This window comes from Lagopus leucura, unplaced genomic scaffold (genome assembly GCF_019238085.1).
Source record: "Lagopus leucura isolate 7727_CA_CO unplaced genomic scaffold, USGS_WTPT01 Super-Scaffold_100002, whole genome shotgun sequence".
In the NCBI taxonomy this organism is placed as follows: Eukaryota; Metazoa; Chordata; class Aves; order Galliformes; family Phasianidae; genus Lagopus; species Lagopus leucura.
In genome coordinates this window covers 35,178,498-35,201,066 of record NW_024962263.1, presented here as the reverse complement: position 1 = coordinate 35,201,066, position 22,569 = coordinate 35,178,498, and the positions used below count along the sequence as shown (strand labels likewise).

Genomic DNA, 22,569 nt, shown 5'->3' with positions numbered 1-22,569 from the left:
TCCCATTGCTCCCGTGCAAGGTTTTTCCTTTATATATATATATATATTTATACGTATATATATATACGTATATATATTATATATATATATATATATATATATGTATATACGTATATATATTTATATTTATATTCCTTTATATATATATATATGTATACGTATATATATATAAAATAAAAAAAATTGTGGATAAAAAGTTTATTCCAGCTTCTAAGCCAAATATGCCTGGGTTAAGTAGCTTTGTGTCTCTGCTCTCCCACCGACAGAGGCCAGCGTGAGGTGACACGATGCTATAGAGCACATTCCTGGGGCTGAGGACAGGCCAGGAAGAAGTTTCCCATGGCCAGGCCCGGGCAGGCCCGCGCAAGGCCAATACCAGCGGCTCGGGCAAGGCCTAACGCGAGGCCTTCCCAACAACGGACTCCCGCGTCCCCGCCCCGCTCCGCCCCCGCTGCTGAGCCACGGCCGGCACGCGGTGCAGGGCGGGGCGGCCGTAGGGTATTTAAGGCACGGAGGCGGAGCTGCGCCTTTCTGAGGGGAGCTGGTACGGCGTGAGGACGGTGAGCAGATGTGTTGGGCCGGGGGTCACGAGTGTCGGGGCGGCGCGGCTCGGTTCGGCTGGCCGGCCGGACTGCCGGCGTGGCGGTGGGCCTTGCGCGGTGTCCCGCCTGCTATCTCGGCCCGGCCGCTCCCGCGGCCCTTCTCCGGGCGGCTCTCCGCGTGCCGCTCCTGCCTGCTCTGCCCGCTCCTTCCCCCTAAGCGGCCGCGACCGAGTTTCTGTATCGCTCCGAGAACCTGGAGCGCGGACGGAGTCCTGCGGGCGGCCTCAGCCCGGAGGCGGGACCGCGGCGTGAGAGCAGGCAGTGCTCCGAGGGGCTGCGGGCCTCTCCCGGCGTGGCGCGGTGCTCTCACCTGGGTGCTGCCCTTCCGTGGGGGTGAGGAGAGCAAAGCTGTCCGTGGTGCAAACGTCACCTGCCTTTGAAGAGGCATTTCGGTCCGTTTTCATTGTGGACAGAAGAAGAGGGTTGGTTCGATGCCTGCTGTGAAGCTGAAGTGGTGTTCTGCCATAGGATCTGGTCACTGTGTTGTAGGGTGAGCACAGTGGTGGTGCTCTTGATGACTTCTCTAAATCTGAATGGTATGGCAGTGGCGTCGAGTGTACTGTCAGCAAGTTTGCAGATGACATCAGGCTGCATGGTGCAATTGATACACCGGAGGGAGGGAAAACATCCAGAGGGACCTGGAGAATGGGCCCATGTGAACCTAATGAGTTTCAACAAGGCCAAGTGCAGGGTGTTGCACTTGGATTGGGGCAGTTCTAGGTGTTTATACAGACTGGGGGAAGATGTTGTTGAATGTAGTCCTGCGGAGAAGGACTTGGGGGTCCTGGTAGATGAGAAGCTGGATGAGGAGGCCATCTATAATTACATCCTGGGCTGCATTAAAAAAAGGGTGGCCAGCAGGGAGAGGGAGGTGATTGTCCCCTTCTACTTGGCTCTTGTGAGGCCCCAGCTGGAGTACTGCATCCAGGCCTGGATTCCTCAGTACAGGAAGGATGCAGAGCTCTTGGAGCAGGTCCAGAGGAGGGCCACTAAGATGATCAGAGGGTTGGAGCACCTCTCCTATGAGAAAAGGTTGAGGGAACTGGGCTTGTTTAACTTGGAGAAGAAAGGCTCTAGGGAGACCTCATTGTGGCCTTCCAGTACTTGAAGGGAGCATAAAAACAGGATGGGGTATGACTTGACAAGTGTGGATAGTGGTAGGACAAGGGTAATGGTTTTAAACTGAGACAGGGGAGGTTTAGTTTAGATATTAGGAGGAAGTTTTTCAGTCAGAGCGTGATGTACTGGCGCAGGTTCCCAAGGAGGTTGTGGATGCCCCATCCCTGGAGGCATTCAAGGCCAGGCTGGATGTGGCTCTGGGCAGCCTGGTCTGCTGGTTGGTGACCCTCCACATAGCAGGGGCTGAAACTAGATGATCTTTGAAGTCCTTTTCAATGCAGGCCATTCTGTGAATCATATGTGTGCTTTAGCTGCATATAAGTATGATAGATTCTTTAGGGAAATCAGGCTGTGGTAGAAGGCAGTGCTTCAACTTGGCTGTGTCTGTGTAATCTTTTGAAAGGATTATAAGTTATCTCAGGGCTTGGACCGGTTCATGATTTCTCCAGTGAGTAAAAGGCCATCAGAGATTGGTGTGAATACAATCCTGACTGACAGAAAATGCATTCTATAAGTCTCTTACAGATCTGGGATAGTAGGATGTGCTGATATCACAGTATACTGTCTGGGACAGCTTGGTGTAGTGTTCATTTTGCTATGCAGAGCAGTCAGCTGTTCCAGAGATGAACAGTCAGATATTTTAATGACTATCATACTTGTCTTGTGACTTCCACATAGAAGTAGAAAGGCCTAAGGGCTCTGTGTTAAGCTGACTAAACAAGCTCTTGAATTGTAGCAGCTAGTGCTGCTGAACATACTTGCTTAGAGTAGCATGCAAATGTGGAGTTCTGCTTGTGGTCCAGGTGCGTTGGTTTCAGAGGCTGGATTGTAAAGCTCACTTTTTTCTGACTTGGAGCTGAGAAGGGAGAAGGTCTTGGATTTTTATCATATGAGCTTCAGGTGACACAAAAAAAGCCCTACAAAAAGAAGGAAGTGGTAGTGCTGGACTAGTTCCTGGCTCTGCTGGGGCTGGTTTCTGTTCTTGTGACTTCACTCTGACCTCCTTTGGAAGTTTGAGTGGCAGGCTAGGACTTTCTTAAACTGCCTGCTTTCAGTGCTCAGAGGAGGTCAGATTAAAAGAAAAAAAAAAAAGCACTTAGTGAACTTAGCTATGTTCAAGGCTCATGTTGAACTCTTATAACAAAACACAACTTCAGAGAGTGTGTTTCATTTGAGTAGTGCTTATCCTGTGTTTCTTTAGTTAAGTACATGAAGCATCTCTACAGACCAGCCTGCTCAGTTGTAATTCCCACAGTTTGTTTGTGGAGAGGCAAAGACAGTGGTGTTCAAGTTGAACATGCTTTGGTCACTTTGTGATTTCTTAAGAGGGAATGGCCTCAAGTTTTACATCTGTATGGCTTGATGTCTGGCATTAGCAGTTGAAAGTTGAAAGCCTTCTTTAGTGAAACCTCAGGAGGCTAAATTATTTTTGTCACATAATTTTTCAGCAACAACATTCTGGTCAGAAGATGGCTGCTCTTGACACCCTCTTTAAATACATTGATGAACACCAAGACCTTTATGTTAAGGTAAGTTTTCTTTGACATTTGTGCTGTAGTACAGGCAGCTATGGGATACTGAAAGTTAAAAGGTGGCCAGCTTCAAGCTTGAGTTACACAAGTGTAGTGTGTCCAATAATGAAGTCAGGTAACTGGAAGGAGAGGGGTCAGGCAAAGGGTATGACTGGTTTGAGCAACTCCCAGACAAGAAATATGTGGTGTTCAGCTCTCACTGATCTCACTTGAAGAAAGAGCAAAGATGGTCTGATAGACACTAGTTGGTTCTGCTTGTTTGAGGAAAAGCAACCAGAGGCATAATGTGCACAAAATACCATAGCCTTAAGTCTGCCTGCCTTATTTGCAGACTGTGCTAGGCTGGCAGTGGGGTGTAACTGTAGGAAAGTGAGATTTTAGAGAGGTTTTGAGTGTGATATCAGTATTCTGTTATGTAGATAATGGAGCTGTTATGCAGATAATAGAGCTGATTTGCCTCAAGTTTAAGCTTTACTGATATTTCAGTCAATTTTAGTGTTAACAGTGCCTTCCATCCAATGCATGGTGAAAACTGTAGTTTTTCTGTCTTTCTGCAGCGGCTGGCTGAGTGGGTGGCAATCCAGAGTGTGTCAGCATGGCCAGAGAAGAGGGCTGAAATCAAACATATGATGCAAGTTGCTGCAAAGGATATTGAGCGACTTGGAGGCACAGCTCAACTTATGGATATTGGGACACAAAAGGTATGTGAGCATCTGTCTTCTCAATAGAGTTCTTAAGCTGGTAAGATGTCTGCATGCAGAAGTGTGCTAGTTTCTGTAATTCCAGTAAGAAAGGTGCTCATACACTTCATACATTTCAAAGAATCACTTAATGTTATTTACTAGGGCTACAGTTACAATGAAAGAGCAGTGTAGATAATCTTATATCCTTTTAGATGCTGGGAATACAAACTGCAGCATCTAGCAGGTATCCCATTGGCATGTAGCATGCTGTTTAGACCCTATTTGTGAAGGTGTTCCATTTTGCTTATTTAAACTATGTGAAAATTTCTGAAAAACTACTTGATTTCATTGTCAGACAAAAGGGATGTTCACATGAGAACTTGCTGTGATTTCTGATAAAGACAAGGACATGGAGGTGCTGTAATCACCTATAGCAAGTGGGATCTGCCTACAAGTTGCAGTCTGCTGGCCAGATTTATCTTGCAGCCAAGTGATATGCACAGTGCAATGTCTGCCTGAAGGCTGAGCTGCACAGGGCTGGGGATACTTGGGCTTTTAGATGGGTTACTAATTCCTTGGTGTATGAGTATCTTCTGGACTAGATCACTACAGGAGCCTTGTGAGTTGTGACCTAGAAAAGCAGCAGTCTCATGAGACATGGGGTAAAGTCCTTCTACAGTCTTAAGCTTCATGTTAAGAACCTTTATCATGAAAAGTCTTGGGGCCATATCAGTTAAGCATATTGTTACATGTTGGGCTGTGTGTTAAATCTTTTTAAATACTGATTGAACGTGAACAGAGCATCTGCAAAGAAAAATGTGATTCTTAACAGGCAGGTTTTGTCCCTTGGGCCCATAGACTGTAAAGATGATACTGATTAAAGTTTCAGGTCTTCTGAAAGTCTTCTAAATAATTCTTTCATAAGGGTATTACACTTATTAAAATATTGCACTCGTCACTTGCCACATAGAGATGGATGCTTGAGAATGAACCTATTCCTAACTTTCAGCTGTCTGGATTGCTTTTTCACATGAGAAATGTGTGTGTTGCTGAGAATAATTTCATCCTAGAGAACAATCCAGTGGATCTGCTCCTTTGAAGTTCCCAGTCACTCTGTTACGCAGAATGAGTCCCGTGCTGAAGTTGTTAGATGAGCACTGTGATAGTGGCATTCAGAATGGAGTTGTACTGCAGCATCTGAATTTCAGAAGATGGTTATTGTAATTGGTACTAATGTCTGCAGGGTGAAATCTATGCCTACCAGAGGATTCTCTGAGCAGTTCTTGCATCTGGCAACTTGAATACACTTATTTGTAGCACTGCAGATTCCAGCAAGACAGCTTGCGACTTCTTGCCTCATCTTGAGGGGAAGAATTAACTCAATTAACTTCAATTAACTCACTGAGACAAACTTGCTCTGTTCGTTAGTGTTACTTTCTTGGGAGGTAAGAACTATTGCTTCTACAGCAATGAAGAACAGTGTAAAGCAATTGGCCAAGTTGCCTGACCCAACTGAAGTTTACTGCTGTACAGCAATTTGTACTAGTTACTGTAACTTCTTGCAATATTGTTTTAATCTCTTAAAGCTGCTATTGGCCAGGGACCTTGCAGCCAGCTGATAAAAATCTGAACTTAGAGCCCAGAAGTGATATCTGATGCTGCTTTTGATCTGCTGAACAGTTTCTAGGCATATGTTCACCAATATGGACTTAAGTGCTGACTGAGAATAGCGTGTGGTAATTGCTTATGGGTTACTCCAAGGAACTAGGCTAAATTTAGCTTTATCAGCACTGCCCTGCCATTCACTTAAAAGTGTAGGCTAGTATGGAGAAATAGAGCTGTTAAAGAAAGACCTTATGTGAACATAGGCATGTTTTACTTGGTGATTTCAGTGTCAGGAAATCACTGTCATGAGATCTGTACTGTGGACAGGATGAAAGTGCAATGACAAGCAGTGCAGAATACTCTGAATGGAGTTCAGTACTGATGCTGAGGTAAGCATTAGATATGGCAGTTTGGCATGCAGATAGCTTGCTCTGCTAAAATCTAATGTAGGAGTGTTTAACATTTCTAAGCTTGGAAACACTTTGACTCTTTCTCAGACTTGTAAGGAATTCTTTTCTGACATGATTCTGTGATGCTTTCACAGACATTCTGCTTCTTGCAGTCAGGTTAAGTAGCTTAGTTTTGTTTCTCTGTCTGTAGAGGTTATGAGATTAGAGGTGTAGCGTTAAAGTCATTCATTTATGTGATGTAATTGTGTCACTGAAATTCTATATTGTGTTTTAAAAAGAAAAAACTCCTGCCACCTTTTTTAGCTGCCTGATGGATCAGAGATCCCTCTACCTCCAATTATTCTGGGAAAGCTTGGCTCAGATCCACACAAAAAGACTGTATGTGTGTATGGCCACCTAGATGTTCAGCCAGCAGCACTGGAGGACGGCTGGGACAGTGAACCCTTTACACTGGTAGAAAGAGATGGTAAGAGCACTGACTTCAGAAATGGAGCTTTTATTTAGCTGGTATTCCTTAATTATTCTAGAGTCATACCCTTAATAGGAAGGGAGAACACTTAATGTAACTGAAAAGATGCAGGGAAAAGTAGTCGACAATAGAGATAAAATTTCAGCTGCTCTTAGTTTTTTTTTTTATTTAAGTTGTACCTACATGCTCTCCTCTCTGTAACTACAATGAAGTTATAACTGTTGCCCTCAATGGTTAAAAACGAAACAGAACAACTTGTCAGAAACCTTCTGTGTGCTAGTTTTGTACCTTTCAGAACTTGCAGCCTGAGAGGTCATGCCAGACTGAGATTTTGAACCACTGCAGGGGGCAGTATCTCAACACTACTTCCTTACTTCTGGAGAGGGAGGAGCGATACAGCAACCTGCATGGTTTGCTTTGTGTACTGTGCTCCAGTGAGTACACAAGCTTTTTGGGAGAGCCAGTACCCAGAGAAGTGTTCATCTCCAGTAATGGGGGTGAAAAAAATCATGCAGTAAGTTATGTTTAAACAACATGTTTCCTGTAGCCAAGCGGAAAGTAAAGCTGAAAAAAAAAGTTCTTGTATTGCATAAGCATTAATCATTGCCAAGAAGTGTTTGTGGTAACTGGTATTTGTAGCAGGGCACTAGGTCATAGGTAGCAGAATCAAAATTAAAAGATTAGATTGTTATCCCATAGTAAAAGCTAGACTTGCCTCAGGCAGTGGCTTATCTCTGTGCAGCCTGGCAGTGTAGGTGTTGTATTCCCCAATGGCTGCTTACCTTGCAGCCTCCGGTATGGTCTGGTGCTGTGGTTATACAGCTTAGGGGTTGTAGCCAGTACTTAGGAGTGTTGCAACAATATCTGCCTCTGATCCCACTGCCGCTTCCTGGGACTTTCTATTGCCTGTAGAACTTCTCTGACTAGCTTTCTGGTATTCAGGAGACTGGTCGCTATTGAAGTCTTAGTCTTCAAATAAAGAATTATTGAATCAATGCTGGTTAACTTTCTATTGAAAGGAGATGGATTGTTTCTATATGTTTACTGATGTAATTGTAGAAAATGGTATTAATGGAAAGGGTATGGAAATGAATTAGTCCAAGGCAGTTGCATCTCTTCTAGGTTTTTTTGTTCTACCCAGGTAGCAGCTCATGGAAGAGGTGGGGTAGCTCTGAAGGTGAATTAACTACTGCAGTACCTACCCTACTGCGTGAGTGTATGAAGTAGGATAATAAAACTGCTATTTCAGAAGGATCTCATAGGAAAGTTAGTGTAAGTGGTGCTAAAAGGCTTATCCAGAAAGATATTTTCTTCTACAATTAAGAGATGACAAACTTCATTCTAATTTTCTCTGTTCTGGTTAATTTGTCTGATTTCTGCAGGAAAGCTGTATGGGAGAGGATCAACAGATGACAAAGGTCCAGTGCTTGCCTGGCTGAATGCCTTGGAGGCTTATCAGAAAACTAATCAGGTGTGTGCCCAGTATGTATTCTGTTGTTTTTGCATACAGCTGAGTCTAGCAATAAATGTTAGCCAAGCCACAAGCCTTTCTGAGACCTGTTTATTCAGCTGATTGAAGGAATGATGCAACAGTCCTGTAAATTTCCTAACTTCCTGGTAGAACTGAATTGACTTGCTGACCAGCTGGTTTTGTAGATGGCTTGGATTGCACTTAAAACATTTTTGCTTTAAAGAAATACATAGGAAGGAAAATATATATGCAGTCATCTGGAGTAGGAGTAATAACTGACTTGCATGAAGGCATGTCAAATTAGCCTGGCCTTCAGCAAAGCTTAATGTCTCACTGCCACTGAATTCTAAGAAAAGATTAACATGGTATCACGAACTTGGGAGCTTTCCTGTTTCTGTGAAAGAAAAAGTGCAATCAGAAATAAAGTAGTTATCTTGAGCTATCTTGTAAGACTGATTATTACTGGGAAAAGAGCTAGCAATTCTCTAGTGCTTCTAGAATATGGTAGGCTGGTCAGACAAGGTAGCTCTGACTTGTCCTGTAGCAGGCAATTTTTATGCTTAACTAATTTTTCTAGTCCTGTGATTTACCTCTGGCAGCTGTTCTGTTGCTTTTCCACAGTTAAGAGGATTAGGAACCAGTTGGTCTAGTGCTTAGTTAAAACTTTTTTGAAGAGTTTGGATTCCATCAAATGAAAGGTAGCACAAGTGCCTTTGATTTAAGTGCATCTGTACTTTGTAAAACAGACTTTGAATATAATTAATGTATTCAGCCTCTGTAGAACTAAGCTACCCTTGTACTTTTTAGTTATGTGATAGATGTAAAATTACTGGTCACTGAAGGAATTGAATGTTTTCCTATACTTAATCTGTTCTTGTTCATTTTCAAAGGAATTTCCAGTAAATATTAAGTTCTGCCTAGAGGGTATGGAGGAATCAGGGTCAGAAGGCCTTGATGAACTGATTTTTGCTCAGCGTGATGCTTTCTTCAAAGATGTGGATTATATTTGCATTTCTGACAACTACTGGCTAGGCAAGAATAAACCTTGTATCACCTATGGCTTGAGGGGTATTTGCTACTACTTCATAGAGGTAAGTTCTGAAATACATGGCCAGGCTAGTACTATTGAGCTAAATTTTCTATTAGAAAATCCAGGTTTTTCAAGCCAATAGGTTTTCTTCAGAAATGATTGGACTGACGGGGTAGATAGAACAGGTCCTACCATAATCATCTGAATAATCTGAATAATTCCTTTTAGTATCCTATATGATATTTGGACAGAAGGGTTAACTTTCAGCTATCCAAGAGCTTCACTGGAAGGTTATCTCATGGCATGTATCTTCATCCAGATACTTCTGCGAGTCAAGAAGTCACCTCTGAAGTCTCCAGGATTGGGACAGTCAGTAGTAGGAGCTTGCATAGGAACTTCCTATTGCACTGACAAAGCAATAGGAAGCATATCTGCTCAAATGCACTACAACTGAATGGTCAGCTTTCAAAAACAGATGCATTCTCAAAATACGTGCAACAAAAATCTAGGATAGAAATCTACGCAATTTTCATTGTTTTGATGTTAAAATTAACCTGAATCTCATAATTCATCTCTAACCAGGTAGAATGCAGTGACAAAGATCTTCACTCTGGAGTTTATGGTGGTTCAATACATGAGGCCATGACGGATCTCATTGCTTTAATGGGTAAGAAAAAGCAAATTTCAGTGAATGCATCTAAAGTGGGAGGAAGCCCCATTAAAGCATTCCTAAGCACTGGTTACACTCCATTTGTTATGGAGAGCCCATGAAGCTGTGCTTACCAGGATAAGTGTAAAATAGAGTGATACCTTAGATACAGAAACAGTGAAGAAGGTCTATCCTAGCTTCTCTTAAAACCTTGTACATTTCTGCGCTAGTTTAATCAGCTCTTCCCTGCAAACTCCCTGCAAACTATGGATGCCATATTGAGCTCCTTGAGCAGTCCTATCTTCAAACAGCCAGTACAGGTTTTTGGATAGCTTGCAAAATCCATCGGTGCCCTTTATGTTTTGTGGAAAAGACCCTGGGAGGTGGAGAGCAGTTTCATTACGTTTACAGATATTTTCAGAAGACTGACTACTACTTCCCACAGAAACTGTTCCCCCATAATGGCATTTATTTCTTCTGGTTAAATCCTGATCTGAAGTGCTTTCTGTTTACAGGTTCTCTCATAGACAAGAAAGGGAAAATCCTCATTCCAGGCATTAATGAAGCAGTTGCATCCGTTACTGATGAGGAGCTGGCCATTTATGAGAAAATTGATTTTGACCTAGAAGAATATGCGAAAGATGTAGGAGCTACAAAACTATTGCATGATACAAAGGTATACTGTACTCCTGCATGCCCTGGTTAGCTTGTAAGTTCAGACATACTGTACAGTTAATTGTATACTTAATACTAGCAGTTCCTCTACAAAGCATGCACTTGGAAACTTTGTCTAGGTTGTCCTGTATTTAAAGCAAGCAGTCTAGGCTATATTAAAGCTGCTCCTAAGTTGTTCCTTACTCACGTGTGAATAGCATTTCAAACTTGTATGGAACTTTCCTATCTAATGCTGTCCTCTTAAAGCTAGATAAGAGCAGTTAGCACAAGAGAAATGTTTCCTGAAGTCAAATACTATGTCTGCACTAAGCATCTGACTTAATGAATCTTTGTAGAAAGTTCAATGGGTTATCTGAAACTTAGTTTCTTATGTAGTTGAATCTTCTCATTAGGTAAGAAAACAGTTTAACTGTGGTCTTAAGGTTGACATGCAGAACATCTTCCTAGTCTTAGCAAGCAAGGACCTTTCTGTCAGCTGCTGAAATCTTTGGCCAGGCTCAAGTTCAGTATATGCATGTCTTTTGTTTCTCAAATCTTCATCCCATGAGTTCTCTAAATGAATGCCAGAAAATACAAGGTACAAGTAGTATATACTAATGTTTAAAATCTGAGCTATGGATGTAAATCTATCATAACATACTGAAGGAAGTGTTGTAGAAGATGAGTTTACACATGCAGGTCTGTCTTTTCTCCTGGTAGTATCAGGAGAGGACTTCAGACTGAACTGAAGTAGCTGTAAGTAACAATTTTATATGCTCAGTGTTGTTTCTACATGCAGGAGTTTATACCAACTGAGAGCACACAGACTTTATTGTTTAGTCTTTCTCTATAAAGTAATGGATGAAATATAACTTGTATATAAGGAGTTGGCATGGTGCCCTTCACTTAAGGTACTAAAACTGTTCTGTCTTAGCTAGACTGAAATCCTGGTGTAATTCATGGAGAGAATTCAAAGTTAATGTGTGCAGGAAATGTTTTGAGGCTAAAGGGAGATGAGAAGGCTTGTAAATCTGCAGGTGAGGAACTGCGTGCTTGAAAGTTTTGAGAAGTGATAGTTCTGCTCAAGAATAGAGGCAGTCTGTACCTGGCACAAAACAAATTTGGCATTAAAGCCCACAAAATTAAGTCTCTCTAACCTCTGCAGTGTAATTCAGCTTTGAGTTACTGTAGTTGTCTGCCCAGGACACAAATGTGTTGAATTCACAGCGTCCAGTGTACTGAACTGTGTCCAAGGCAACAAGGTGGAAATGTGTATCTGAAATGGCCTTGTGATGGTAGGTAGTAGTGCTCATGTCAGTGACCTTGGAGTTCAGTCAGTTTAATACAGCTGGTACTGTCAACAGCTAAAGGAGGAGCATGCTGTGTGCCTCAGTTGGCAGCAGTGAGGTTTTTATGAAGTTTCTGATCTTTGTTAGTGTGTGACTCAGTATTGAAGACATGTGCCTGACTTAATGCTGTGGGGACCAGAACTTACAGTATGCTTCTTATCGTGCTTGAGCATCTTTATAAATGTATTTGTATTCTTTTCAGAAGCAGAATGGGCATGTCCAGTAAGTTCTGCAGAACTAGGTGAAAGCCAAACTAGAGTTGCTGAAAAATCTCTGCAGTTGCTGAAAGCCAGCTCTTCTATTTAAATGTGCCTAATAGAATTGTTGGTTTCTGTTTGCAATTGAGTGGTCTTGGTTGAGGTGCACTTCTCCATGTCGGAGAGCAAAGCACTGTTCTTTGCAAGTCTTTAGTAGAGCTCCCCCAAGTCAATCTCATCATCTGTCAAAATTTGATGTGACCTTACATTTATTCCTTTGCTTCTACAGAGAGATATCCTTATGCATAGATGGAGATATCCTTCCTTGTCTCTCCATGGAATTGAAGGAGCCTTCTCAGCCTCTGGAGCCAAGACTGTGATTCCTAGGAAAGTGATTGGCAAGTTCTCAATCAGACTTGTGCCAAACATGACTCCTGAAGAGGTCACCAACCATGTATGTTGAGATGGATTAATGATCTCTAAAAGCCTCTCAGCTTCTTTTCTCTGTATCTGGGAGGAAAAATGTTTTTGGTTTCTGAAACAGTTCTGTTTTCTGTGCTACAGTTTTCCCTGTCTGCACCTCAGTTCAGGTATTTGAGGGAATGAGTGTAGTACCACACTGAACTGTTGTGGCCTTGGTCTCTGCTTTCTCTCAGCTAACTTGAAGATGCAGCTGAGAACTGAATGCTGATTGAACTGTGGGGCACTTGAGCTACCACAAGAGTCTATTCAAAAGTGTAAGAGTTTAGCATAGTGACTGTTTTACAGTAGTGCTTTTACTTGCCTGATGGAGATATTCTGACTGCAGAGTTACATAGTAATATGAGATAATAGTAATATGAAAGCTACTGCTGCATGCAGTTGTGACCTGCGAGTCTCCAGGATGCTTTTAGTATACTGTCTTCACCAGTGTTCATACATGTAACAGTAAAATAAGGCTACTTGATTTTTTTTGTTTCCTATAGGTTAAAGATTACCTGAGCAAACAGTTTGCAAAGCTGCAGAGCCCTAACAAATTCAAGGTATACTTAGGCCATGGTGGAAAACCCTGGGTGTCAGACTTTGATCATCCGCACTACATGGCTGGCAGAAGGGCCATGAAGACAGGTCAGTGGGTTTTCCACTTGTTTTGGGAAGTATTCTTGTTCCAGCACCTCAAGAAATACTGTGGAGGTCATGTTTGTGGAATATTTGTGGTGTCTTACTTGGGTGATACATTTGACTTGCTGAGTAAGAAAGCATCTCATGTGCCATCCTTAATTTTGAAGTACAGGATGGAGGAAAAGTTACTATCAAGCTCATTCCAATACATGGAACAAGTCTGGCATGGTGTTGCTCTTAGATAAGGATGCAAATGTCAGTAGTTCAGATAATTTACATTGTCAAAGCCCTCAAAGCTTATGCATTCTGGCATCCTTAGCTGTAGGTAGGATAACAAGGGCAAATCTGATTTCTGTTGAAGTTCATAAACCATATGAAATTGACAGTACTCCAGCACTATATCTGGGGTGAAACTCCACAGTTCTGTTACTTGTGCAATCTATCAGAGAAGCTTTAGAAAAGGTACAATTTCAAACTGACTAGAGTATCACTTTGTTCTAGTTTTTGGAGTTGAACCAGATCTGACAAGGGAGGGAGGAAGCATTCCTGTTACCCTCACTTTCCAAGAAGCAACAGGCAAGAATGTCATGCTGCTTCCTGTTGGAGCTGCAGATGATGGTGCCCACTCTCAAAATGAGAAACTGAATAGGTAAGAATATTTATCCCCGTGCCAGACTGAGTTGTTGTGCTTGTGGGTCTTTTTGTGTGTAATGAAAAGAACTAAGGCAAATGAAGCGCTTCAAGTGTTGGGAAGACATCCTTAGTGGAGGATGGCTGAGTGGGTGGTTGTGCTAACTGGTCTGTACTGGTCTGTAGCTGAATTGTTAAGTCCTTACTGCTTCTGGCTGTGCATGCTTGCAACAAGTAACTTCTCATAGTTCAGCCCAGAGCTGGGCTGCTCTGTCTTACCTCATGGGTGACATTTCTGTCTTGCCAAGGGAAATGCAAGCAGGTTGGGAATAGTCTGTTTCCTGCCACAGTTTTGCTTGTAGCATCTGTTGTTGACAGAGGGCTAATGCTGCAGCATGCACAACTGCTAGGAAAGCAGCTCAAACTACAGTAGTGCTGATGGAAGCTGTCTTTACAGGTACAACTACATTCAGGGAGTGAAGATGCTTGGTGCATACCTCTATGAAGTTTCACAACTGAAGAACTAAGACACCTTCTGGCTTGTGATTCAGAAGTCTGACTTTTCTTAGGAAACAGCATCTATTAATTCTTACGTGGCTCCCCTTTTCCACCAACACTCCGCAACTTTGGAGAAGAGGGAAGCATGCCGTTCTACTTAAGAAACAAACATTGTAAACAAAAAATCTTCAAATGCTTCAAATGACAGGCTATTTCCTGTTTGTCCAGTAGTCCTGAAAGGCATCTTTCTTCTCTGTATCACTTCAAAGTTCCGGCTTGCTATACTCATCTACTTTTCCTGTAATGCAGGAGGAACTGGGTGCTCTCAACTGTTTCAGCAGCCACATTAGCTGCAGAACTGTTGGCCAGGTTTAAGGTACTTTTTCCAAGACTTCGAAGATATATGTTCTGGAAGTAGTCACAGTGACAGATTAGGGGCTATACTGGAGTGTGCTCAAGCTGTAGCATGGCATCTGTCTTCCTAAAGGATTTGGAAGAGTAGTTTGTCTTACAGTTTATACCTGCCTGCAGGTTTCAATTCTCACTGCAGTAGGTTGTAACAAAATTCACTGTGATAATGACTACTGGTCATCTTTGTAAAGCTGCCTTTGTACTCCCTAAAAAGGACAATAAATAATCATGCTCTAGTATTTGGCTCTGTTTCTGAGGATAAAGTTATGACTTGGGAGGAATGTTTCTGTGACTATTGAGGCAGATGGATACAGACTGTACTTGCTGGGAGACAATTTTATTGCTGAGTACTTTTAAGTTCTATAGCAGCTAGCTGATGTGAAGCTCATGTTGCAGAATCTTACCCATCTGAGAGAAAACAGGATGTTTCTTTTTGGCTCTATGAGCCAGGACATTGCACTCACACAAGTGATAGTGAAAGTGAGTGGGTGAAATCTATAAGCAGATTTGGGAGAGAAGCATCACTCATTACAATTACTAACACTGAGCTTCAAAGTATCTTTTGGAAACACTCAGTTCCAGCACTTTCTGAAGTTAAGTTTAAAAAAAAAAAAAATCTCTTAAGGGTTTGCTAATCTGAATTGGATTTGACTCACTGTTTCTGACTTCCTAGACAAGCATTAGCAGGTTAAGATAGGCAAATATTTTAAGTAATGATGCTTTGCTCTGAGAAATGCCTGAGAGCATGGTGCATTCCTACAAGTCCTGTATAGTGATGAGTAAAGTAGCATCTGCTGCATCTGTAGGGAACTACAGTAAGTAGTAATGCCCTATCTGTCTGATTTTTATTGTTGCTGGCGATCTGGAGTCTTTACTGTGAACGACTATTGAGGCAGGAAGGAGGCTTCTGTTCTCACTATACATCTTCTAGAGCTTCTCTGCCTTTTTTTTTTTTTTTTTTTAAATGGAAGTTTAAACATTGCACTTGTACTTGCAGCTGGGGTACAGGCTGAGACCTGCATCATATGGCCATTTTGGTACTTGCAAGTACCAAGCTTCTCTAGTAACATGAGGTTCTCACCTCACAGTGATGCTGAAATCTGGTATGTGCAAGATGGCACGTGTAAGTATTCAGGGGTCATCTGTATGTGGAGACCAACTGGTTATATAGGACAACATGTCCAAGCAATCAGTATGTTTAAAGCAGCTTCCCTAGTTATTGAGTTGATGGCTCATACTTCTTTAAATGGAGTGACTGTCTGAAAAGGGTTAGGGTGAGTTTATATTGCTTTTCTACCTATTAATTTGAGAAGTATAAAAACTTCTAAAATCCACTTCATGGACTGAGGGTAATGGGTTTCTCACAGTGTGTAAGGGAACTTATTTAAATGGTCAGAAAACTGATAATATCATGAACTATGTTCAGAAAGCATGTTTATAGTTGTCATTTCTAACTGTTGTATTGAGAATCAGTCAATTGACTCAAGTTCTGCACTAAAGATTCTGCTTAAGGTCCTACACTTCCTGAATAATCATGGTATGGCAGAGCAGTGAAAATTGTCCAAAACAGCATTAGGTATGTTAAGGAATTTCTGGAAGAGGCTTGGAAACAGATTCTATTGGACAGACTGCAGGAATATTCCAGCATGGGGTGAGTGTCAAACCCTGTGGGGAGAAAAACTTAGAATAAGATTTTGTCCCTGAGCAAAATGAGCACTGAAGTGTAAGTTGCTAAAGTAATAGGGCTTTATAAAACTAAATGGACTTTTGTATGGGAACTGCTGAATCATGGCCTGAACCTCTGATTGACCACCTAAGGCAAACAATGAGTCAGCACTGGGAATGCAGGTGAAAGCAATTCACCTGTGCTACTGGAAGGGGTGGAGCCTGGCTCTACCTCTCCTAGACCCCCATTTAAGAGCTGACTACCACTGGGAAAGAATATCTTTTGGAGATCACTCCTCTTGGAGCCTACTCAGCAAGCCCAGGGCAAGGGTAAGCTTTCCATCCATTCTTCTTTAGTGTGATTATCTGTGTAGCCTAACTTTCTTGTATATTTCTTAATTATAACATTTCGTTGATTGTATATTCATTGATTATACAATGTTGCAGCTGTTAAGTTGTATAACTTTAGAATTAGAAATCAGTATTACTGCATAGTAGCGTATATTTGCATAGTAGCAAAGCTTTCTTTAGGTGTCACTGCCAAAGGTAATAACAAAAATGGTAATACTTGACTGGAATGAACACTGCAGGCAGAAAGGACTATGACACCAGCTTCTGCTGTTTGCCTTCTTCAGAACTGCCTTCTTGAAGGCTTCCAGGAAACTAATACCCTTTGCAGAGAACTGGTCTGTGACATCTTTGACTCTTTTGCATTGTACAGGGGTTTACTTAAATTCTCAGTAGCTGATGTTGTTTGAAAAGCAGCACTCAGAATGTGGAAGCTGGACATTACATGTGTTGTGAAACAGTTAAACATGGGGAAAAAAAAAAACTTCAGTGAAGTATAGGAGATCATAGCACCATCTGCTGGATGCATGAGTGATGTTTTCCCTGCAAAACTTTGTATTGTTGCTTTTTTCCCTGTTTACTGAAAGGTTGATCAATTCCAGTTAATATATAACATGAACGCAGGTATAAATATATGCTCATTAAAAGGCTTCTAGGTGAACTGGCTTGGCTGTCCAGACCACTCTTTGTTTAGTGAAGGTACTACAGAAGAACAGGACTGAGAGTGTTGGATAGCTTTGTAGCCACTGGGCATTTTACTGTGCTGAATAATTCCAATGTGATGTTAAGTACTGGAAAAATATTCTTGCTGATTGTGCAGTTTTACTCATCTCTTTGCCTACAGTCACCATTTCCGTGGGGCAGATTTACACAGGAACAACTTTACAGAGGTGCAGGGCTGCAGTCTCCAATTTGTCTGAGCAGAGAATATTAATACCAGTTCTCTATTTACAGGAAAACAAAGGTAAGGCTGTAAAAAGGAAGGGTGTTATGCTCTTCTCTTATCTGTCTGACTCTTGGCTGGGCCTACAAGGGCTACCAATGTATGCATGCTTGGCTCGTTTACTGCTTGCTCTTGTTTGGCACCCATGTTTTGTTCATCTGATATTTAGCTGTTATGGCTGAACAAGGCAGGAGCTCAACTCATTGCCTGCTGACCCAATGGTACATGTCCTTAAATTGTTGGGATTTTCTATGAACTTCTGCTTAGCCAAACTAGCTTCACCATGGTCTGGGGGGATCACCGGAAAGAGATCCTTCCCCAGCAGCAGTCAGCCTTTAAATGGGGTCTAAGAGAGGTGCAGCCAGGCTCCACTCCTGGACACACAGCTGAATTGCCTTCACCTGTGCTCTCATGGCTGACCAGGTCCTTTCCCCAGGTGCTCAGTAAGTTGGTTCAGGCTGTGATTTAACACTTTCCATACACTTGGAAAGCACAGGCTTTGGTTTAACAATGAGTTTACATGGAGCAAATAAATTAAAACATTTTTCCATAAGTTTATTCTATAGACCACTTTCAAAAACATTGTGATCTTGACCTGGAAGCAATGTGAAGTAGAAGTAACACAGCTGATCTAGATAAAGAATGCAAGTTTGTTCACTTTGTTCAAGTATTAGCTTAAAAATATTACTTTTTAAAAATTTTTATCTCAATTTGTTCGATTAAGATAGAGTTGATCAAGGTGTTCAAGATGCTTTTATGCATCAGGAGTCAGTCTGATTCAATGTCCTCATAATTCACAAATTATGCAGAGGATTTAGATCACTCTGAAGGATCTGCTTAGACTGCTCAGAAAAGCTTATTTGTGGGTGATTCTGACTGCAGTCCCTTGCTATCTTACTCATACCACTCCATTTTGTGATGCTAGGTTCTGACAAACCCTGTATGGTAAGGCATGTTTTTTTAATATTTTAAATATTCATTATTCTATTAATTTTGCATATCCTTAGAGATTCTGAGATTTCTTGAACTGCTTAAAATGCATGCCAATGGAATGTGCCAGCTGATGCTGACACATTGGTACATGGTGGCCTCATTCTATCTGGGCAGGCTTGTGTTCTTCTCAATCATGGGGACAACCCACAGAGTTCTTATGTTTCATCCCTTCTGAGCAATGAGGCAACAAACACAACTAAACAGCTGCTTTTGTCATCCTTACTGTGCGGTGCGTTTGAATCGTGAGACCTGTTGATCCCCCCAGGGTATCATCACAGAAAGAGGAAGTAAATTCCTTTATGAGTAACTACATAATCTACATAAACTTTATAATCTATATAAACTTTAAGAGTAACTATATAATGTATATAGTTATAGACTATTGCAGCAAATTTGACCAATGGCAAAAAAAGAAAGTGCCAAATTTTACATTATCAGTTTCAAATAACATTCAGTTATTAGGAAGATACTTAAGGAAGTATTTGTGCAGAGACACCTCCTCTGTGTTCTGCTTGCTAATGTGTGTTCTGCAGTGGTCAATTGGAATTCACTGATGTGCACAGGATGACCAGCTTTGGTAATGTCCGAGTCCACAAGCAATGTGTATGAATAGTATTTGAGGAAGAAGCCTTTGAAGGCTGCTGATTCTGTCTACAAATAAATCAAACCACTAAATGTCAGTATAAAGCAGCATCTTTAGATGACTGTTTTATTGTTCTCTTGGATAGTGAGTAAATAGAAGAAGAAATCTGATCTCTTTACTGTACAAAATTATAGCCAGTTCCTGAGATTCAAGATATATAAGGGAATTAAATTTCGTGTTAAGGAGTAATTAAAAGACAGAATAATTAAAAAAAAAACAAACACATAAATAATAATTAGGGAGTGCTAGATTTACTTAGTTTTAAATTGATAGGAAATGATGCTATATTACATTGCCTACTCTGCAAAAGTGTTCCTGTATGACATGACAGGGGATTCAGTCATCAAGTGAAAATATTAATATTTAAGATGATTCATCTCATTTTCTTAATGCCTTGTAGTTCCACAACCATCTATGTACAAATACAGCAGAATTAGCAGGATGCTGCTGTCACCTTGAAGCAAGTGCTCACTAACAGCTGATTAGCATTATCTGTTCCAAAGGTAAAACTGGTTCAGCTACTCTGCCCTCATTAGGAAGAGTGGAGAGAGCTGCAGCAATAAGTACTCCTCCAACTCCTTCTTGTAATTTGGTTAACGTGGAAGAGCTTTAATGGAATAAAGGAACACGGTTTAGTGGGAAAATATTGGTGTTAGGCAGGTGGTTGGATTGGATGATCTTGGAGGTCTTTTCCAACCTCGGTGAGCCTATGATTCTATGATCTCTGCCATTAAGAGACCTTAATGGCAGAGAAGAAAGATTCTGAAAATAAATACACTTAACGTTAACGTTAAAACAGAATGAATCTGAAATAAGAACTTGATATTTGTTCAGTAGCAAGGGGTCTGCAATGGGGCAGTCTTTTCTTCCATATAAATTAATAGACACCAATGCAGTAGGGAGGCTAATATATCCAGAAATGTGCAGGATTCTGAGAGAGGATTGGGTACTTCGGGTAAGACAGCTATTCTGGCAAGCAATGCATCAATTCACAAGCTTGGTCTGTCAGTCATTTTCTCAGATTCACCAATCTTCTGAGAGTTGTCAAGATTGGCATGGGAAAAACTTGCATCTTAGTATTAACAGGAAATGCACCAAATGCAAAGCAACACACCCTGTAAACCCCTTCCTTCAGGTCTTAAAGTGGCGCATATTAGCTGGAAAACATCCATTTATCTTTCAGTTTAAAGATGAAAAATTCTGTTTTCACGGTACTCTGAATTGGAGAGCTTGATCCCACTAAATCTGTTACCCAGTTTAGGGTCCAATTACCAGTCACAGGGGTAAATGAAATATCCAGATAAAATGACACTGTGCTGAGATAATTCAAAAGGAATCAGCCACACTACTTCAAGCTGACATTATTTTTTTTTATGCTATAAATGTGACTCCTTGAAAATTAGCTGTTTAGGGGGAAAATGTGCTCGCTCTTCTCTCTTGCAGGCTTCGTATGAAGCCTCAGCAAAGTGCGATATCTAACATCTCTGTAGAGTATTTCCTTCCTAGCTAAGAAGGAGCGAGTTTAGGTAGATAACAGGTGTGTTTACCTGTTGCTGGAGACACTGCATGCTTCTGAAGAATCTGAGACATCCATGGTGCCATTGCATTCAGCTGAAATCATTCATGTAAGATACTAAAGGGAGAGTTTTGACTTTGTATCCTTATGCCTGTTATGCTTCCAAGCTAAACTCTTCCAGATGAATTCTTTTTGTATTTACTGCGTTGGGAATAGGGACATATCCTGCCTCTAGCAACACTTTTAACAGTAAGTTTTCTTTTGCCCCAACAGTATATGATCAGATAGATGAAAGCAGGCCTATGGCAAGTTGGGAAACGAAATACCGATATTATGAATATATTTTTTCTTCTCTAAATGTGATGGGAAAAGTGAGTGCATCTTATTATGCCATTATCTTCTGTTTATGATTGCTTGCCGTAAATTATCTGCAAAATTTGTATTGCAAAATTGTGCTTCTCAGGTTCTGTTGCAGAAATCCACCTGTTCAGCTGGTTTCCCATAGGTGTAAGCAGGAAAAAATGTAATCCTAATCTGTACAGAACTAAGGGAGGGAGATGCCCTGGGAATGTGAGGGGCATGTGAGGAAAAAGTGTTCTGGTTTCTGTGTGTGTGTTTTTTTTGTTTTTTTTTTTTTTTGAATTCAGGATGCTGACCTGGGGCATGAAAGATTCATACATTTGCTCATCAAAAGGTTTCCTTGTATTCTGATAAAGGGGCATGACAAAGGACATGGGTGTTGTATTTTTCCCATGTAGAAAGAAAAATAATGGCATCTCTGTATTTTCAGTGCTTCGTTATGGAAGTTTCTATGTAGTTTCATGTAATGGATTAAGGTAAAGGATCTTCACCTGTGCCATTCACTGTGTCAGTCCCAGTGTGCAGCAAATAATCAAAGAATCATGATGTCGTGCAAATGGATGGAAAAAAAGGAGGAGCTGCAGTCACCGCGAGGCATCCCTCAGTTGTCTCTGCTCTGGGCTGAACCAACCCAGGGGCCTTAGCTGCTCCTCACACCTTGTCTTCTGGACTCTTTGCTATCTTTGTATGCCTCCTTTGGATGCTCTCTCATAGTTTCATGTCCTTCTTATATTGTGGCACCCAAACTTGCATGTGGTACTCAACATGTGGCTGCACAGAGCAGAGCAATGCAACCCCTTCCCTTGCTTGGTGGCAGTGCTGGGTCTGATGCACCCCAGTGTATGGTTGGCCCTTTTGGCTGCATAACATCATTCTTGTGGCAGAAAGTAATTTTCTTCTTTTCACTGGATGTGTTTTGATATTTTTTGTTTCTGTCTCTCAAAGGCATCCTTGCAGTTGGCCACACAATTCCTTTCAGTTTCCTAATTTTTAGGATTAAGAACAATCTGCTGAAGGCAGGGGAAGGAAAGCCAGAGTCCTGAAGGGGTCTGGCTGCTGATCAGTTGGGTGGGATCACACACAGAAAAAATGCTTCAGAAAAAGCAGAAAAGCAAAGCCAGTGATGTTACTTATTTTGAGTGCAAGAGTCTTGTCAGCTGTGGGATCTATAATTAAGATGTGATTTTCTTCCCTCTGAAGTGCACTGAATGGATACTAACTTTATGCATCTTCATGAATTACATCAAATATTTCAACAAAAATTCTGGAACTTGTATGAGGATTTAAGCATTTGGAATGTAGGATTAATGACTTATATCCAAAACTGTCATTCACTTAGAGGCTAAGAGCTATGAAAGCATCACTTCTAAATGTTCGGATGCCTATAGTACAAAAAAAGTAAAGCCACTGCTGTTTTTTAAGCCATGTCAAGGCATGTGCTGCACTTCTCTTGGAAGGCCTTTGAACATATGAGAAATCTTTCCTCTGCTCAGAAAGGCTGTCACAAAGGGGGACAGAATGCTTATTTGTAGGCAAAATATTTAATGTTTAGACTGTAAACCCTGCTGGAGCAAGTAAGGCTGCTTTTCCTGCTGATGTTGCCATTAAGTTTATTGCATCTCATCCAAAGTGCCTGACCTTCTTGCCTTGATCTACTTCACTCATTAGCAGGCTCAGAGCCAACATGCAGG

General features: G+C 41.4%; 2 protein-coding genes across 5 annotated transcripts in view; both read left to right on the top strand.

Annotated features, from left to right (window-relative positions):
* The first annotated feature begins 471 nt into the window (after positions 1-471).
* CNDP2 (carnosine dipeptidase 2) lies at positions 472-14,649 on the top strand. The gene is made up of 12 exons (XM_042869291.1): positions 472-560; positions 3,170-3,250; positions 3,811-3,954; positions 6,255-6,417; positions 7,803-7,891; positions 8,782-8,982; positions 9,504-9,588; positions 10,086-10,246; positions 12,060-12,224; positions 12,736-12,877; positions 13,373-13,520; positions 13,959-14,649. Exons 2-12 carry the CDS (start codon positions 3,191-3,193, stop codon positions 14,026-14,028), a joined length of 1,428 nt encoding a protein of 475 aa, XP_042725225.1. The 5' UTR covers positions 472-560; positions 3,170-3,190; the 3' UTR covers positions 14,029-14,649.
* Positions 14,650-14,741: 92 nt separating this feature from the next.
* Positions 14,742-22,569, top strand: part of CNDP1 (carnosine dipeptidase 1) — a 35,054-nt gene continuing 27,226 nt past the window's right edge. For 2 of the 4 annotated variants that reach the window (XM_042869289.1, XM_042869290.1), the window contains exon 1: positions 17,100-17,387. The gene's annotated coding sequence lies outside the window, so the exon portion shown is untranslated. Of the gene's footprint in view, positions 16,406-17,084; positions 17,388-22,569 lie in introns of those variants that run through there. The other 2 variants (XM_042869288.1, XM_042869287.1) reach the window with 2 other exon arrangements.

Coding starts and splice junctions, on each gene's coding strand:
- CNDP2 (XM_042869291.1), top strand. CDS start 3,191: ATGGCTGCTCTTGACACCCTCTTTAAATACATTGATGAACACCAAGAC. Junction 3,955..6,254: donor TGGATATTGGGACACAAAAG/GTATGTGAGCAT, acceptor CACCTTTTTTAG/CTGCCTGATGGATCAGAGAT. Junction 12,878..13,372: donor CAGAAGGGCCATGAAGACAG/GTCAGTGGGTTT, acceptor ACTTTGTTCTAG/TTTTTGGAGTTGAACCAGAT.